Source organism: Prinia subflava, chromosome Z (genome assembly GCF_021018805.1).
Source record: "Prinia subflava isolate CZ2003 ecotype Zambia chromosome Z, Cam_Psub_1.2, whole genome shotgun sequence".
In the NCBI taxonomy this organism is placed as follows: domain Eukaryota; kingdom Metazoa; phylum Chordata; class Aves; order Passeriformes; family Cisticolidae; genus Prinia; species Prinia subflava.
The window spans coordinates 830,822-850,454 of NC_086283.1; the positions used below are offsets into that span (position 1 = coordinate 830,822).

Below are 19,633 nucleotides of genomic sequence, written 5' to 3' on the forward strand. Positions count from 1 at the left end.
TTGTGGTTCAAATTCAAATATATATAAAAGAGGCATTTTGAAAGCCCTCTGTGTTTTAAATCAGACTGTACATAAAATGTACAGCTCAGTTTTACAGAACAGAACTTCTTCATAACTTGCAAGACTGAAGAGAATTTTGTTAAATAAAATGATCAGCTAGTTCATGATGAAATAAATGTCATGCACATTTCAATGTATGTATATCTATATGAAAGCTATGCATTGGTCCTGAATTGTTAAGGTAAAAATCAAAGCTAATTGTAATATGAAAGTAAGTTAGTCAAGCAGACACTGTAAGTTTCAAATTTTGAATTTGATTGCGATAATCATTTAATAGGTATAAGGAAATTAACAGCTATTTTCAGCTGTTGCAATCTTATAATTTTGTAATTTCTCGTTGACCGAGTCTTTTCCTTCAGCAATTTAAACTGGAGGTGGGAAAGAACATTCCACTTCTACCTATGACCACTTAAAAATAATTTACAACTTCTGTGTTTTAATCTCAAATCAAAAGCACTCCTACGTTAAAATGTATTGTCAGTAAAAAAGGGTTAACAAAAGAAAAAAATGTCAAAGCACCAGAAAATTAAAGATAGCAAGTAGGAAAAAATGCAAATGGTAAAGGAAGAATGAATGTCTGTGTGTGTTGTCTCCAACCACTTACCCCAAACTCCTCCATTTCTTCTTCCTGCAAGTGAGAGCCAGGAAGAATAAAGCACGGGTTTAAGAAGAGACAGAGAAAGATCACAAGCTCAGAAAGAAAAAGACCAGACCTCAGGACAAGCAGTTCTGGAAGCCCACAAACATTAAAAAGAGCCTTGACTTGGGCATACAATCAGATATTACAAACTCTTCCAGCTCAAATTAAGAAAAAAGAGTATGCAATAAGATTGTCAAATATGAACCCAAAGACCATTCATTCCATGTTTTCTAACACAAGTAGCTGATACTGCTTCAGATACATTACCACTTCTACTAAATCAAAATTTTAAATGACACCTGTCAATGTTTCAAATAGATGAATAGATATGTTTTCAAGACAGTTTCTCTCCCTCCCACTGACAGAATCTCATTTTTATAAAGTAACCATCATCTGTGGAATAGTAAACATTGATAGAACATATCAGTAACCACAAAAGATAATGGTTTCTCCAGTTTTAGACCACCACATCATGCTGGTCAATTGCTAACATAAAAAATTCATACTGCTCCAATAGAAGGGGCACATAAAAGTCCCTCCTGCTGACACCTAGCCCTCTCCCAGCTGGGGAAAGCTCTGCCTGGTACAGCACACCTACCTTGTTCTAAACATGAGAGCAGGATCCATGTTCACGGACGCCATGCGACCGACATGGCGAATCTCCTTCGCAATCATCCGCAGCTTCTCAAAGTTCACCAGGCCCTCCACTTTGGAATCATTTCCTACAATCAACACCACCAGTGATCAGGCAGGAAAGCTACTTTTCCTTAGCTAGTACAAGATGATAAACTTCTGCCTTTACCTTCATGAAGGAATGTAAGGTCTTTTTTGATGACAGGAAACAGGGGGATAATAGGGGGCTGCAGGTTTTGGCTGTTAAGGACATTACGATATTTTGCCATATTCCTAGATGGATCAAACAAGTCCTGCAGATCTTGAAACAGTTTCTCATACTTGCTTGGAAGCTTTTCCCAAGTAGTTCGGAGTCTTGCAACTGGTGCCAAATTCAGGCCACTTGAAACAAAAGAAGTGCAAAAAAAGTTGAAGAACAAGAGAAAGAAACAAAAAAATCCTAGAAAAGACCCCGTTAAATTTTTATGGTAGAAATACCATATAGCCAGAATACTTGAGCATAACAATGTCAATAAAGAAACATAAATTTTAAAATTTCTTTTTGCCAGCATGTATTACAGAATAATTAAGATCATTTTTGTAAAAGCCATAAAAACTTGATATATCTATGTGATGTAACCACAAAGAGATAAAAGTTACACTTGGGTGAGTAATTAAACCCTACAGAGAGTATGTATTTGTTCCTTTAGAAGAGTGTCTGCATTTAATAAGAATATCATAATCTAGGTACCTCAGGATCACTACTCACTTCCAGATTAACAAAGAGTTTGGCAAAAACGTCTTCCACCTCCATGATAATGTTCAAGTGGTGACAGCACACTGAACCACCTTCTTTCTGCAGTAATCTATCTAACTTTGTTCTTCCTAGATGAAATTTCGTAACACTCTCTATATCTGAGGTTATTCTCAAGCTGTAGCTGGTGCAAAGCCCCTTTTTCCCCTGCAATGACACTGACTGTCTTGCTGTTAATATCTACCTGTGGGAAAGTCTGGTACCTAGAATCTTTCCTTCACTCAAGTTTTTCCTAGCAGACAGGCTGGTTTTATTTCTCATTGAGATTGGCTGAAATAGCTGAACAAATTCTCAGTATTTTGATGTCTCAGAGATGCTGACCGATCATCAGGATGAATCCTTGGCTTTGGAACTCGGCCCATTTGATGAATAGTATTCAAACCTACTCATCTTCGGGAAAAATGTCACATTCAATCTGTTGACTGAATCTCACGACAATGATGACAAGAGCTGGTATCAAAGACAGTGATAACACTGTCAGTTTACTGCAACTTACTTGAGCTTTTTCATGACAGACAGTACAGGGGGATTGTTCGTTTTGTTTGGGTTTTAAAAAATGTTTATAAACATAGACATTAGAATTTTCTCTCTTCCTTCTCATTCCAAAACTAAAAAAGGTTTTCTGAGATTTTAAAATTCTTATTAAAAGAACCTTATTTACAGACTATATTATGGTCTGCCATTGATTATTTTCAGAGTTCCATGAAAGAAACTGCTGAAACAAAGAAAACAAAAGGCAACATATCATGACCAAATGAATTTAAGATACTGGGCAGTATGGATATAAATGACCTGCTTTGGGGAAATTAATCCATTCATTTGCAACAACTGTGTGGTTTTCCTGTATATAGCTGTTGTTTCTTTTGATCTTTGTCTTTAAATAAGTGCACTGGTTTCTCTAGTGCCATGTTCACCTTGCCATGCTATCTTGAGCAGTAACTACATAACAGTGGCATTTTAAATAACATTTCTGCAAACATTTCAGATTACAGAAAACACCCTCCTTAGTAGACTACCAAGTGTTGATGTTAGCAGTATAAACTGGTTTACTCTATTAAGCACTTTTTTTTTTAAGACTAACATAAGTAAGACTTTGCTTTTTACGTAGGAGTAAAACTATTAGTGAGCAGTACCTAATGATGGCAAACATCGAGTTGAAGTTCTTGCATTCTCTGCAGTGTAGTGCTATCTTAATGAAATGCTTAATGATCTTCATCCTTTTCAGCTGGTTGGTTTCTCTTAGAATCTCAGAAGCGACCCAGAATGTTTCTTGATTTATCACCTCTTCAAACCTTTTTAGATTAGTGCAACCTGTTTTTGATTTGAGTTTAAACAAGTCATCTATGTATTCCGTGGGTTCAATATTACGGAACAGCTCAAAGTTTCTCATGGAGAGTTGGGTAGCCACCTCAACAGTACTGAGCTGTAGTAGGGAAATTTGGCTTTCCCTTAGTAACTCTTGAGCATCTTCATCTGAACAAAGAGTTTCTGTTTCCATGTTGTTCTTCAGGTAATACCTGTAAAAACAAAATTCAGAAAAAGACACCAGATACTATATATCCAATTAGTGCTGAGAGTTACAGCAATGATCCAGTTAGAATCTGAGAATAAAGTGAACTTCACCAGCCCGGGTATTAATGAGAAGTTGCATAAGCAGCAATGTGTTGTAAAGAAACAGAACAACAAATAATTAAATAACACTCCTTTAACAAGATTTTGACTTAATAAACTGGCACCATCAGCTGTAGCTGTCTCCACCTTACCTGCCACTCAGCTGTATCCTGTCAGCAAGCTTGGATAGCTGATCAGGAAGCCTCCTTTGCTTGATGACACCCTCAGGTGTGACAGAGACTTCGCATAGTGAATACGCATCAGGGGTCGCCGTGAGAGCAAATTCCCTGATGGCCTGGATGACCACCTCCTTTGCTGTTGTGTCCTTGCTGATCATGATGTAGCGGCTTTGCTGGTCTGCCTTGAAAACCCGCAGAACCTGGTCTGGTAGGTCTGGAAAAAATTACAACCAAGTTATGCAACTGAGTAAGAAAAGAAAAATAAAAACTCAATGGTGTAAGAACGAGCAAGTCACATTGAATTTAATCATCAGGGTTACCAGTTTTCACCTCAGTAAAAGCTGGTTCTACAAAACATCCAGGAAAAGAAGTTAGTTAGGCTGTAAATGGGGCAAGCCACAAGAATATGCTAACATTTTCAAAGTCGGGACACACAAACCAATGAGACGTCTTATTTTCCCAAGTGTTGAGTCCTGAAAGATTCTGTTTAAGTCTAAGAAAAATCCAGGACACTAAACTACACTATCCTATACAATGACATATGAGAAGTTTAAGCCAACAGGTGATAGGAGTACCGATCACCTTAAGAATATTTGAAGGAAAATAGATTCATTTACCTAACTCTGACACACCACACACAAAGGGAAGGCACATAATGTAAGTGGCCAAGAAGATGCTTGTATAATAGCCAGCATGCACGTGTACACAAAGTGCAGTAGTATTGATACATCCAAGTACTCAATCATCAGATATATTATGTCATTGTTACATTTACATCATACTAATAAATGGGCCAGTAACAGACTGAAAACTTTGCTCTTCATTTCTCTGTGCCAGTATTTTACTAATTAAGAACTAAGGCAGCCAGGGGTAAAAAAAAACCTTCACAAATATTCAAGTTCTATATATACACCGGTTTGAAGTGACTGATGACACAAAAGTCACAGTGAAGTGTTTTTTAGGAAATCTGGAAAACTACCAGACTAACACTGGATTTGATTCCATAAGCTATATGGAGAGACCAAATCCACACATATTTTCTTATTTTCATGCATGTAGTGAAATCCAGACCCCTAGATCAAATCAATTTTGGTTGTTATCACCATATAATTAGGTAAGAAAAAAATTATACAGCTATCTACCACTGAGTTTTTTAACATCATCTGCTAAGTATTTCAATTAATTTAATTTCTTCTCTGTGGTACAAATCAGCTTTTCAAGTTTTGTGAGGCATGACATCTAGTTATTTTTCTTTAATATGTTTCCTCTTAAAAGTTGGGGTTTTTTTAAATCAAAGAGGTCATACAAGCAATAAAATATATAATAATAGAAAGCCTTCTAAATGAAGGCTTCTGAAATGACTATCATACAAAAATACTGAAAAAACAGCTATCAAATGAAAATATTCACTTTGGTACAACTAGAGTTTTGGATTTTTACAAGACCTGAATGTGCATAACATGTACACGTTTCTACTTAAAGATAGAAGCAGCAGAAATTTTGTGACAAAAGAACAAAACTCAACATCTTCCCACTGCTTTTGCACATTTCCTAAATAATAATTTGGAAAGCATTAAGATAAATCTCTTTGATATGAGTTATTTACATGCCACAAAGGCTTTTTAGGCTTAAATATATTATTTTACAAATTTCATGCAAGTAAGCCTGTAACTTTTAAGCTCAAAGTAGTTTTTTGGAGCTTGAGAAGTTCTAATACCAGAACACACTAGAACTGTATTATTATATCATCAGTTACACATAAAGGATGTCAGTTTTTAGCCCTTTCTAAGCACTTGAGTCAAATGTACAAATAATTCATAACAAGAAAGCCGATTTTGCCTTTTATCACCAACTCTACACTGACCCATCTTCCTTCAGTAATTAGCTGAAGAGGGATACAGAGCAGAATATTTTCTGACATCTGGAGGAAGGCAGATGCCAAAGACAAAGCCTTTTGGAGGTGTTATTAGAAAGCAGACCCTTCTCTAGATCTTGCTGCCTCTTGTTGTTGCAGAAATATTTGTCAGAGAAACGCTGTGAAGTTGAAAAGCTACTGTAAACCATACCGAGGTGAGAAATTGTTTAACAGTCCCTAGAAAAAAGTGTTCTGTGCAACAAGAAAATAACCTGCTCTGGTGGGTCACTGAAGTCAATATGAAGAAATACAGACGACAGCAAATAGGAGACTCCCACCTCTGCACTGCATTTCACCACCCAATTTCTCAGGCTGCCTACCTATCAGAGGTGGGAGCAAAAGCTCTACACAGAATACACAGACGTCTGCCAGCAAGTGAAATGACTGCAGCTATAGCAGTGGTAGCAAGTAATTCAGCCCAATAATTTTTAAATAAAACACTTGAAAAGAATTGTAATCACCCCCCTTCACTGGTTTTCAAAAAAGGAAACTGGAGTGGCAGGCTGAAGAACGCAATGCTGTATGATAGGAATCTATTCTCTTAGAAAGATTGTAGGGGAAAGAAAAAAACCCAGTGACTGGCTGTTCATCATTACCCTGTTATTTTGACTTCCAATCAAATAGCAAAGGCAGCACAAGAAAAGAGAAATCAAAGTGCTATTGAACATTTAAAAATAAACCTTTAAAACTATATTTGAGACAGCCTGAGCCAATCAGAAGAGAAACTAAAATGACTCCTTGCAGATTTCAAGCTGTTCACACTTTCTCCTCAAAGACCACTCTTCTAAAAGAAGCAAGTTGTTTTATTTTCTATCCTGAGGGATATTTCTCAAAGCCTCAAAGGACAGCTGCTCTACCAATTTCTCTTTCTCCTCCAGTGCATTCAATTTCTTGCAAGCTGCCTCCATTTCCATCTTTAATTTAGACCAAGGTAGTAAAAGGAATTAGAACGGCAGGCTTTAATTTTTTCAAGTCTTGAAATATATAAAGATATAATTCAACTGTTCTATATATAATGCAGCCATCTCTAAAGCCCTTAAAGTATAATGTTTTTCATTTCAAGCCCCCTTTTCCTTCCTTTCCACACAGGAAAAAAATTTGCCTGAGAATTACTTTAAAAATATTCCATGTTTGGACATTCAGGCAAATTTTAAGCAAAAAAGAAAATAAAAAAACAACCTTTTTTTTTTTAATAAGGAAGAAATAAATTTTCTGCAAGCACATGGAAAATCTGTTAAAGCACTGGAGTAATGGCATTACATCATATTGATCTCCTTTCCTCAATGCAAAATGCAAGCAGTTGAACCTTATTCATTTATTAAGCTTCTCTGAACTCCATCTGTAATGAAAAGGTCTTTAGGCCTGCAATGGCTTTCCTTCTCATGGAATTTTGTCTGAGCTGCATGAGTCAGCAATGCCCACAGCTCTGGAAGTTGGTCACTTGCTGCACTTGGCATTTAGGGGCACTCTGATTTCCTAGAACTGTCTGGTCTAGATAAGTGGCAAGCTACAGAATGGAATTTTCACTCATTTATAGAAAAAGTCCTGATGAAAAGCTAGGCTCTTGATGATAAAGAATAGCTGCAAGGTGTTGGACACTAGCCATTAGGTAAAATACAAAAAAATATTCACCTTCCAAGTCTCTCAGGATCAATCTTAGGCACTGGAGCAAAAATCACAAACCACCTCCTTGCAAACTCCTCCACTCCTAAAACACCTGAGATGAAGTAACGCTCAGTATCACTGTTTCAAGCACAATGATTGCACCAACTTGGCCAGTGTGCAGGCTGATATTTAAGCACCATCCCTTTAGCTAATCCTTTAGGTAATGTTTGAAATCCCTCAGTCTTAGGAGGGCACTGAATTTTCAGTTCTACTTTTGAGTAATTCTTTAAAGATTAGGCTAAAATAACCAAGTGTTTGCAGAGCTACCATCACCATATCCTGCTCCAGAAGCTATATTTAATAGCAAAGATTTGGATACTTAACTCAAGAAAGGTTTCCCACTAAGAACCTTCCTGCAGCCAGATAAGAGCCCAAATCCCAACCCTATCAGGAGTTCCAGCTAAACCGTTCTTATAAGATAAGGCTCTCAAGTTTCTCATATTCTCCCCCTATTTCTCCCTCACTCACCCCTGTGCTTTGATCCTCTCTAAATGTGTTCATTTTTTATCTATTTCAGAAAGGGATTTTATATTCAAAGAATTTGGCATACAGCTGTAAGGCAGAGTGACTAACAAGAAACTTTGAAACTCTGTCCCTTACAAATGTAGAAATTATGTAGTAGAAATTATGTAAGTCTGTTCAGAAAAAGACTGGAATACATGTCTTGTGTCCCAGTCCAATGTCCTTTGCCTTTACAATAAGCTAATGATCTGCTATGTTATTTGAAAATATTGCAGCCTTGTAAACAATGATCCATCGAGGCGAATTATGAAATACCAAGCAAAACAGGTTTTGACTGACCAAGGATATTTGATCAGTAAGAAGCATTCTGTATACAGCATTCATGAAAACCAGACATCTATTATATGTGGGTAAAGTATATTGTAGCTGATGTAATAAATCCTAATGCATGAATATGACTAATTCGTGTGTGACAGGAAACAGTTAATAAAAGCTCACATGCCTCTTCAGATTCCACAAATCCACACAAAAAATCTGAATTATGAAAGGAAATTAAAAAGTCAAGAACAACAATAAAAAAGAGACTCTTACCTGGAGTAGTATTAAAGTCTAAGATGCGGTGATGAGACTGCAGCAGGTCGGGATTGCTGGATGACAGGGTTCCACTGACGGGTAAAGCAGGAGGAATGTGCTTTGTTTGCCTCAGTCCCACAATACTGTCATCCTGAGATTGGCCAATTCCAATGTCACTGCATCCAGAAAGAAAGAAAATCAGACTGACAGACATTCAGAGCGTGGCTACACTAAAGACATTCAGTGATGTTGCATTTTCATACTTCCAATTGTTACTAGAGCAGTTGCTATTTAGAAGTAAAGCTTCTCCAGGCAACAGGACTTGCTTTGTCAACAGTCCACTCAGTGACTCAATTTGCCTGCTCACACTGCCAGAAGATCCTCACCACTAAGCTCTGAGGAGCTGCTAGGCTCATTTTTTAATGATTTTGGCCAATATGTTCAGTTAAAAGGTGGTACACACCTCATCATTCTTGCACCATCCCAACACCCAAATTTTGAATAGACTGCTGTCCCCTCAGTTCAGGCTGTTTTTAAGCCTGAATTTCATAGATTTTTTTACCCCATCACAGACAGGATTTGCAACTATATTTGTGATTTATTGTAGCCATACTATATAAGATCCTTCCACAGACAGATAAGAAAGGATCATTTGAGATTGTTTGGTTTTGCCACCCTGTATCACATCTCTGAGTTTCTCTTCACTCAGTGTGACTGAAGTGATGCCAGGGAAGGCTCAGCTAAACAGCCACACTTGGGTGCTATCAGTTTCCTCTCTAAAGCACCTGACAGCTGTAAACAAAATATCCTGTGACAAAGGTGAAGGGTTTTGTCCATTAAATTATGTAAGTCTGGGTTCCACAGGAGGTCAGTAGTGCTAGATGGATCAGAGACAGTGCTATCATCATATTAAAGTAGGCATTGAGTTCCTTGTTTTTGAGTTCATAATAAAGTGAAGCAGAACACCAGCCACAAGATGTAGAGCTGGAGACAGCCATTGAACTTTTCTCTAAATATACAGATCAAAATCCTTAATAAAATACTCAGACAATGTAAAACGTTGAATAGCAGTCATTATGGAAAGTGAAAAGCATTAAAAATGTAGCAAGTACAGGCAAGGCCTTTCTAACAGCCAAGCATGTCTAAATGTGCATCTACACACTTAAGTAAAGCATAAACCAGAATTTAGACTTCATTGCAAATATTACAACTAAGTCAGTCTAGTAAATTAAATGATGCAACACAAATGACCACTTGTACACTAATGTTGGGCACTTAAGCCTTTGTCTTAGTGCTCTATCCATCCTCAGAAAACCTAAAGAGAAGTAATAAAAAGCTAGATAATTACCCTGATAGCTGTTACAGCACCAATATCCTTTTGTGCTTACTGGTGAGTAACTATACACAGTACACTCTTGTACCACTTCTTTAAGTGCTATGAATTGAACAGTAGGCTGGAAAGCTAGAACAGTGTCTGAGTACTAAAGACACACTTCTAATGACATGGACACAACTGCTTTTGAGAAGGCAATGTCTGGTATCTCTCTATGTTGTGTTTGGGTTTTCTCACTGTTTTGCTTTTAGAAAACAAGGTAATTCTGTATTACCAGAACATTTTTATGAAGTGTAAACCTCAAGCCATGAGAGTGACAGAAACACTCAACTTCACTGAAAAACTTACAGGATTCACTCTTAATCAGAAGTTAAGGTAAACTGAACATTTATATTCTGTACTTCCACATCAAGCACAAAATACTGTGACAAGCAATGATGACCTACTCAGCACACAGTACCTTCATGAAAAGTCACAAGCAACTTAGACTTTCACTACAAACAAAGGAATTGCCAGCAATCAATTTCATGTCTGTCAAGTAGGAACCACTCCACATTAAAAAGAAAGTAAACAAAAAACTCTGTAGCTGTTTTACGTCAAAATGCTTTCTGGTCATTCTAAACTACTATATACCAGATTTTGTAAGTGTGCCAACAACAGTATTTTCTCTAAATTCAAATCAAATTAAGACAGTGTGAATCTCATATTAATAATTTCACTTGAATTATGCATTCCTTTTGCAGTTTGCCAGTTTTATATAATCTTATACCTATCCTGTGCGTCATGACTGAAGCAGTGTCAGTAAAGTGGATCAACTCTGAAAATGTTAGGTTTAAAGCAAAAGAAGCGTCTAAAATTGTGCTCCAGTTTAAGTATTCATATAAGAAATTGGAAATAATTTACTTTACACTCAGTAAAAACTTTATTTTTAAAACTTAAATTCGAATCTGAGTAAGTTCTAACTTTTGCAAACAAGTCATGAATCCTAGAAATATCAGATAAAAAGAGCAACACTAAAAAAAAATCCAGGTCCCATGAAGATCTACTGTTAGGTAAAATATTTTATTATGCCAATGAAAGGAGATTGTGTTTTTAAAGAAACAGCATTTCTATTGCTTTCTGTATGCATCTGCCATGCAGGGAGACAGCATATTAACTAAGAAATAACTTCCCTGCTGAATGACAAACAACGTAGAAGGGATAATGAAATGACAGAAGTATCTGAATACTTCTTCCCTGAGAACACAAAATCCCCTGCACTCCACTGCAGGCCTGCAGAGGGGAGAGCCAGGGGCTGCTGCTTTGTCTGGGATGCTGCACTATGGAGCAGGCAAACTTTACTACAGAGGGAGGTGGGGATTGTGTTTAATCCTTTTTTGGACCAGCTGAGCATACAGACCACAAAAGCACTCTGCGTCAGAAACGTAAACGACCCAGAACCCTTCAAGAGATATCTTACTGACAGTGAAGAGAAGATTTCCCTGTAGGTGCAGAGGAAATGCTGCTGTTTGCTCAGTTTGGGAACTTAACCTTTGGGACTAAACAGCAGGACTGAGGGAAGGCGTTACCTCCTGCTCAAACTGATTCACCTTTGATACTGATTTAATGTCTCATGAAGCAGACAAGCTCTATCAAAGAGCGACTTCATTCTAATTTAAAGATTGGGTTTGTCCAGGTGCATCCTTGAGGCACTGGAGCTTTCTGCAGTCTTCACACACAAAAAATGGTGAACAGTTTCACCTCATAAGCCAGTTGAGTCATTAAGTCATTAAATGCCTACTTTAACTAAAGAGTAAATCGGCTTTTTCACCTCTCTTCATTTTCTTATATGCAGAAAACGTGAGACTAGGTAAAGTCCCTTAATATATGCAACACTAGTAATTAAAAGGAAGAATGAGATTGATGCTTCTACACAATACGGGAAAGAAAAGCACCAAACACTAAAGTCTACAGCTACAGATCTCTATGCAGAAACTGTGCAGACAAGAACAACTGAATGTCAACAGGCTCTGCAGACAAACTGCTATATATAACACATGAAGTAGAGCTAGCAAAAAGAAAATAAAATAGGTCAAGTTCTTCTGAATCTTACCCAAAGAGGTCCCTGCACAGAAAAAGTGTAAAAATGAAAGAAAATAAAGAAAAAATAAGAAAAACCAACATGAAAACACGGAAAAAAAAAAACAATGCAGAAAAACACACCTAACTATGCACAGCTCATCAGAGAAACAAACATGCAAGACCAGTTAAATAAAGGAAAGCATGCTAAAGACAAACAACATAAAAAGAGGATTTACAGATTCTCCTCTATTGAAAGGTACTGCCATCAATTTAAGAAACATCCGTTATTTGGATATAGCAATTTATACTATTTAATCATTCTATTACTAACATTCCAGATATAATGTTTCAGAATAGTTTTCATTTAGTAGGCAATATCTAATATCAGTTAAGCAAACTTGTTTTAAGTAACGGTAGGAAAAAAAAGCCCACCATGATCAGCACAAGTGACTTTTTTTCGAATTTACATGGAGTAGTTTCTTCCTTAGTGGGACACAGGAAAGAAAAAAAATGCAAGAGAAAACACTGACCATACAACTACCCTCTATAATTCTTTTTCCCCCCATCAATAGCATTTGCCTTGTCAAGAAGCAGGTTCCCATAATATCATATAAAATTCACTCTTCTATTTTTGCCAGCAATTTTCAGAACTCTATTTCAAAAATGTGTTCATAGAGTAAAAGCTATCAGATAGTATATTTAGCTTTCATTTTAAAAAATAAACAAATAGAAAACCCCTCACAATTTTATCAAAGAACATAAGTTAAAATTTTAACCTCACTCTCCCTTATAGCTGTACATAAAAATTCTTATAGACCACTGGAATGTAGATACATTGAGATCATAGCTCATACCAACCCTTCACAAGTAACCCGCTTGCAGAATTATTCCAAAATAATTTCAGTTAACAGTTCTCTTAAAAGAAAACAGGAAATTACACAAAGAAGTATTTGTGTCATTACTTTATCTATAAGAAACAAAATACACCTAAATTGATGTCAGGAGCTGCACTGTTAGCAGTCTATGCTTATTCAAATATTCAGAATGGTTTTTTCTGGGTGGGTTTTTTTTGTTTGTTTGTTTTTTGTTTTTTGGGTTTTTTTGTTTGTTTGTTTGTTTTTGTTGTTGTTTTTGTTTTTGTTTTGTTTTGTTTTGTTTTTTTTTTTTTGGTCAGATGCAAACACGATTTGTATTAATAAATAAAAAAGTACAATCACAAACTACATTCATTAGGAATTATTATCATTTAATGCAGAGGAAATATTTAGGAGGAATTAAACTCACTTGTATGGTTTCTGAGGCAGAATACTGATTCGAGTCTTGTCCAGTATCTTCTTCAACTTATTTCTTCCCCCAACTGTGTTGGCTTTACTTTTCTTATTTACTTTTTCTAATCCTATTACCTGCTCCACATCAACAGCAAGGTCAGGGATGGAATAACGACTCGCCTTTTTAATATCACCGATTTTAGGCAGGTGGGGAGCACCATTTCTTTTTTCCTCTGACAACCGTGTTAAGAGTTCTTTAAAAACTGCACAAGACAGGAAAAGGGAGGGAACAAGAAGGACAAAAATGTAAAAAAAATTTCTGTTCACCAGAGCAGTTTGCTATTAATCATTAAAAAAAAAAATTAGGATATTCTGGCAATTCCAGCGTTTAATTAATTTAGGTATAAGACTTCAAAAACATTTTTGGTTTTAAAAATAACATTCATTTTCTGTAGTATGAATTAGACAAACACTTAATTGGCTCAGTCTAGAAGAGAAATACACAGGTGCCCACATGGTTACACGGATGGTATCAACAGAAGGAATTTGTCTTTTCAGCCTAAGGACAAAGGCTTCCGCAGAATAGCAGCATGTATAAAAAGAGCATGTTAGACAAAATGAGATAGAAAAATACAAATGAGAAGGAAGGTTTAAACAGAGAGGTAGCAACAAAAGCTTTCAGATGGACAAGAAATTATTAGCAACAATCAAAAAAATCAGAAGGGAAACAGCAACAAAGTCATAAGGAAAATAAAGCAAGAAACTACTGAGACACCTTGGATGTTTGACAGGACTGCTGCATCCATCTGCCAGGAATAACAAAAAACCATTCATTCTCCCTCAGCTCCCTAGCAGAGAGTCATCCCTGAGGCACAAATAGCTGATAAATCTGTAAATTAGTTCTTCTACTGCAACTTTGAGCCTCAGAAAAAAGTGGGTACATTTAAATAAATCAAACAAAACTGAACTGGAGAGCAAGTCATGTATTTTGAGTGTTAGAGGAACTCCTTATACAAAAATGGAAAAATCCTCTGATGAGTTGATTTGTAATAATAAATGAAAAGTGATAAATAAAATGAAGGAATTGTAGAAAAACAGGAAAAAGGGCAACTAACTAAGAATGAGTATTAGGAGCTATATTTTACTGCTATTTATTAATTTTGTCCTTAATAGTCTCTGATATATAGAGGTATAACAAATTACCAGGAGACTTCAAAAGCTTGAAATAAGACACATAAAAGTGGAAGAGTGTAAACCCAGACAACAATTCTACTGTTAAATAGGACTTAAGGGCTGGAGAGAAATTAGGTATAGATAAGAAGATGGTGTTGAAAAAAGGAAACTCATTTGGGGATTTTTGGAAAAGAAATTCTGCATGCAGCACCTAGAAAGTAACTGCTCTGGGACTGTGCTGTAATCTGATTTCAGTATTTGCACTAGAGCCACAAGATAGAAAAAAAATTAGAAAAACACTTCTGAAGAAAGGAAGAAATCAGGTTTAATCTTTAACACAGAAAAGCAACACATGAGATTCAAACATCCAATGTGAGAAGGATAGTTACAGAACTTACACATTGAGAAACAAGAACGTCCAGCTAAAAAAGCATATCCAGATATGTTAAGAAATATCTTAATTATCAGAAGCAACAGAAATATTAGAGTCTTACTGGGAAAAGAAAAAAAGTCCCCAGGAAACAGAGTTGACCAATGACTTTTGAAGATAACCTAGGCAACTAAATCTCCAGTTAGCGCAGTGACATGCTGGGGTAATATTCTGCCCTGCTTACCTGTGATGAAGAACCTGATCCTGAAAGAGATACTCAAGGACCACATCACTAAATTGTATAAGTAATCCAAGTATCCAGTGGTAAAAAAAATCAAACCACACCCCCAATCTATTAATTACTCATGACACTAACTGAGGTCCTGAGCTGCTTGAAAACTCTTCCATGGGTATTTTAGTACTTGTTAGAGGGAAAAATGTAGAGAACAGATACACAGGGTGGCAAGAATCTTTTCACCTAGCTGGCAGGAAAGGTTGTAATAGCCCTGAGCTTGTTACACGCAGAGTGGGCTGAAAAACTATGAGTAAATCCAGCAGACAGAATAAGACCACTGATCAGCTGAAATGCCTGAAGAGGCGTCTTTCTTGAGAGAAAATTAAACAATATATATGCAAGCACATTTTTTAAGTTTGAGCTACATGGTCACAATAGTTCCTCTTAAACCAGAAACAGTGAGGGGGAACTCACTTCATGTAAATCTCTACTCATAAATTTTTCTTTGCAATTATGAACCAAGGTGTTTTAGGACCTTCATGTTTCCTTTTCCTATTCTCTCCGGTACAAAAGAGTTTTGAACAAAACTGTTTCAAACCATTAAAAAATAATTCAGGTCTCTATAAAAACTAGAATGAACAATGCAGATAAACTTACCAAATAAATTTGTTTTCACAGTGATAGACAGATGAGTGTTATTTCTAAGGATTTCCATGGCTTTTGTCAGCTGAATGTTTTCAAAGTTTTGACCATTCACTTCCAATATCTAAAATTCAAACAAGTTTGAAAAATTTTCATGTAGTGAAGAAAAAGGAAGCAAAAAATAAATGGGGGAGGGGTAATGGAGGGAGAAAGTCTAAAATTACATACCTGGTCTCCACGTTTCAAGCCTGCTTCTGTAGCTTTGCTACCAAAATCTACACTGTCAACAAAGATTCCAAACCCCTTTTCTGACCCTCCCAGCAAGATAAAAGGCAAAGGGGCTTCTCGAGATGGCTTTGTTAAGGTTATCAATCTTCGTTTAGCTTTAGCAGCACAAGCAATATTTAACAGCCTCAAATGTCCACCCATTTTCTACAAGAGAAAAGCACAGTAAGTTATACTTATATATACATATATATATATATATATATATATATATATCAGCCTGGGTATTCCCTGTTATCCCAAGCAGTCAGAAAAAAATCCTCACTCTTACCTCCCTCTCCAAATTGTTCTCAAATTCTTCCAGAAATCGAGTCATAGCAGGATCTCCTTCAAAATCATTGAAGTGATTGTTCACCCACAACAATACTACCCGTGTAACCTGAAAATTGATCAATATTATAAATATTTTGCTGTAATACTCAGAACAACACTACTGCCAAGTCCTTTAAAAATACTGGTCATTAAAGGTCCTGTAAATTTCCATTGGAATCTTACATAATATATATGCATATATACATATATACATACATCCAAATCCAACTTCCCTAATACGCAATTATTTATCAGGAAAAAAAAGAAAAAATTAAGTATTAAAATTGTTGTCACTTGTACAAGCAATTGTATGCTGTATTTCATAATGAATACTGTGAGTCAGTAAACACTGGCTGTATCAAATTTGATAAAGTAAGGAATAGTGCACACAGGTAAAAAGCAACAAGGTAGATCCATTTCTGACTTATGACAATTTCCTGTTCATGTACATTTCCAAATCTGCTTAGTTCTCCATGCACATGATCACAAAGCTTATGATATGGCTTAATATTGGCTCCTGAATCTCCGAAGCCTTTAGATGTGCCACCATTAACTTCATTTGGTATTTACCACTCTAAAAGAGCTACTGTATGTTTAGAGAGGCAGGAAAAACAAGATATTGCAAGAAGCAGGAATGAGGTTTTAGCAAAAACAGTAATTCCTTTCCTTAGAGTCAATCTTTGCATTTACTCCTCTTTTCTTCCCTCCACCCACTACTCCCTCCAAGCAATTATGATCATCAGGCTAAGAAGAATCTTAGCTGCTGTTTTACAGTTTCCAAAGAAAAAATCTAAAGGAATACTACTATTTAATACTAACAAAGGTAAAGCCACAAAATAAGAGCTGCATTTTTAAAAACTATATATTTTTGCTATAATATTCTTTCTTTTAGTATGCAATCTGACCTAGAACATCAGCAGCATTTGTCCTGATAGAAGTGTTTTGGTGTCTTTAATTAATTCATGCTATTTTTAAAAAGTTGCTGAATCCAAAAGAGTTGTACCACTCAATGCTACCTCTAAAAATACAGCTGCATTTCTTCTCTTATGCTGGGAAAGTAAATTAGTAGGGATAAATCTCTAAACATTTCGAAACACAGAGCTTAACAACAAAGTCTCACACAAATTTTAATCAGTTAGTGCTAACCCCTGTCCATTTTTTGTGTCTGCACAAAATCCAAACCTCTGCAGCCCCATGTGCTAAGGTCTGACACGAGGCATGCAAAACCAATCCCTGCCACCCTCGAAGTTTCTAAGTAGTTTTTGTTATACCCTGGAAAAGAAATTAATTCAAAAGAGCTGCTGAAATTAATGACCAAACTAATCAAACACTTCAGAACTCCTCAAGCTCAGATTCTAAATCTACAGGCAACCACCCAGCTCTACGTGCTGCAACTCCCAGCCACAGGAAAATACTTGAGGTTTCTATACCTTTGGAATTGAAGATGAACTTCATTCCTGTTAAACAGCTTTGGTATTTTTCATTACTGTGGATGACATTGGAAGATCTAGACAATGTCTGGTTAAATTTAGGGTAATTGCAGATTATTAAAATTATCTGGGAAGTTGCAAGCTGTACCACGCAATGTATTTTAAACTATTGCAGTGACAGCTTCACTGTCAAAGCTGCTTTTAAAGTTGGGACTTACTCATCTACACCCAAAGGACACTTAGCTGAGAGGAGCTGAATGCTGACTTCCAGAGGAATGCCATTACTTGTGTCACAAAGCAGGTACAGCATTAAAATAGGATTAAAGCTGTAAAATCAAGGAACCTGCTGCAGGGCAAAATCATCACTAAGGCTGGATGTCCAGTGTCCCACTCTGAATACTCCTGAGTACTGATCATCCCCAGCAAATTTTACTCACCCCCTCACTCTCCTTACTGCCTCCCACTACAAAACAGCCAAAACCTTCCAGATTCCTTATTCCCTACTTCCTTATCTCCACTTGTCCCAAGCTGTTCTCTGCCTCCTGCTTTTCTGTCAGTGCTACTGGAAGTCAGAAAAGGTTGGTTATAGAGGCAACAGAACAAAGGGCTGTTCTGTGTTCAGACTGATACAAGCAACTGTGCTGGCTCATTTCAGAGGCTGAGGGAATTGTCCATTGGAGGACAAGCAACATAACTTTTAAGATGAACTTCAGTATTATAGCTCTGAACAGTATTAGCTGCAAAGGCTGTCAAATACAAGATCCTTCCTTCAAGGCACAGCTATGCTAACATTCCTGGAAGAAATACTCAGATTTAAATAAAAGCTGAAAACCAAATTTCTCCTTCATGTACTAATATAATTCCTGTGGTTTCAAATTTATAAAAAGAAAATGGCATCTGGAAATTTCTGGAATTCTTTTTTACATAAGAAAAAGTTGCATACAAGAGAAAATAAAGCAATACAGTTTGAAGCACGATAAATCCTCAGTGGCCAGTGTACCAAAACCGTATATGCCTTATTCTTCCATCATGGAAATTTTGTTCAGGTAAGAAGATATTTGAATGCCTTCTTGCATTTGAGTTGGGTTTGGAGGCTTTTTTTTTAATGGTACATAAAGCACAACAGAGTCTTAACAATGCATGAATTTTCTATTCTCTTTTAAAAAAAATCATGTTTGCCATGTTGAATTAACTAGCATTACGTACAGAAAACACGGAACTTAATTATATGCTCAGACTTGGAGACACAATAAAATTCTACTGAATTATACTAAATAAAAATACTCACTGTTGGTAAGAGAGCTTCCTGTATACCTGCAAGCAACTAAGTTGCAAAAAACACAGCAAGGTGAAATATGGGCAATTTATCTTGCCCGAACACAACAATATTTAAATAAAATAAGTAAAAATGTTCTTCATTTTAGCCATATATTCTGGCATTAAAATACATCACCAGCTATTTGTGTCTTATTCAATTTAGTCATACTCTCTAAAGTATATTTTATTCTTATTAGCTTATATTTCAATGCAAATGGTAACAATACATGATTCAGGAGATTTTCACCTTATCCCTGAGGCTGGGGTCATTGAACCACTCCAACAACTTCTTGCCCACTTCCATTGGGCTGGAAAGAAAGGTCCTATACGTCAACAGGAAGTCTTCTATAAATGTTGGGTCTACCACAGAGTGCTCTTCCACCAAATGCATTGTTAATCTTTCAGCTGTTCCCTATTGAAAACAAAAAAATTGAAAAAAATCATAGTTATTAACACATTTTCAACACATGCAGATTTGTTTTCTTGTTACATACTGAAGACTTATCACACTAGATAGAATACTGCCATCCATTAACTGATGAGCTAAGCAAATATAACAGCTTGATCACTGTGATAAGAAAATGTAAAAAGAAAAGTCTTTTATCTCCACAGAAATCACCTAGTTGTCAACATGCGTAATTATTGAAAAAAAACTAGAAATGTTAACAGTCCATTT

The 19,633-nt window shown here is 36.3% G+C and overlaps 1 protein-coding gene across 9 annotated transcripts in view; it reads right to left on the reverse strand.

Moving 5' to 3' along the window:
- The window catches only part of RAPGEF2 (Rap guanine nucleotide exchange factor 2), a 194,276-nt gene that overhangs the window by 13,473 nt on the left and 161,170 nt on the right, over nt 1–19,633 (reverse strand). For 8 of the 9 annotated variants that reach the window (XM_063421782.1, XM_063421779.1, XM_063421778.1 and 5 more), the window contains 11 exons: nt 19,205–19,369; nt 16,170–16,277; nt 15,842–16,045; nt 15,629–15,737; nt 13,210–13,456; nt 8,550–8,707; nt 3,890–4,130; nt 3,260–3,643; nt 1,503–1,714; nt 1,299–1,422; nt 665–688 (listed from right to left, as the gene is read on the reverse strand). In XM_063421782.1, coding sequence (XP_063277852.1) covers nt 665–688; nt 1,299–1,422; nt 1,503–1,714; nt 3,260–3,643; nt 3,890–4,130; nt 8,550–8,707; nt 13,210–13,456; nt 15,629–15,737; nt 15,842–16,045; nt 16,170–16,277; nt 19,205–19,369 — 1,976 coding nt within the window. The remainder of the gene's footprint in view (nt 1–664; nt 689–1,298; nt 1,423–1,502; nt 1,715–3,259; nt 3,644–3,889; nt 4,131–8,549; nt 8,708–13,209; nt 13,457–15,628; nt 15,738–15,841; nt 16,046–16,169; nt 16,278–19,204; nt 19,370–19,633) is intronic. The other variant, XM_063421777.1, reaches the window with a different exon arrangement.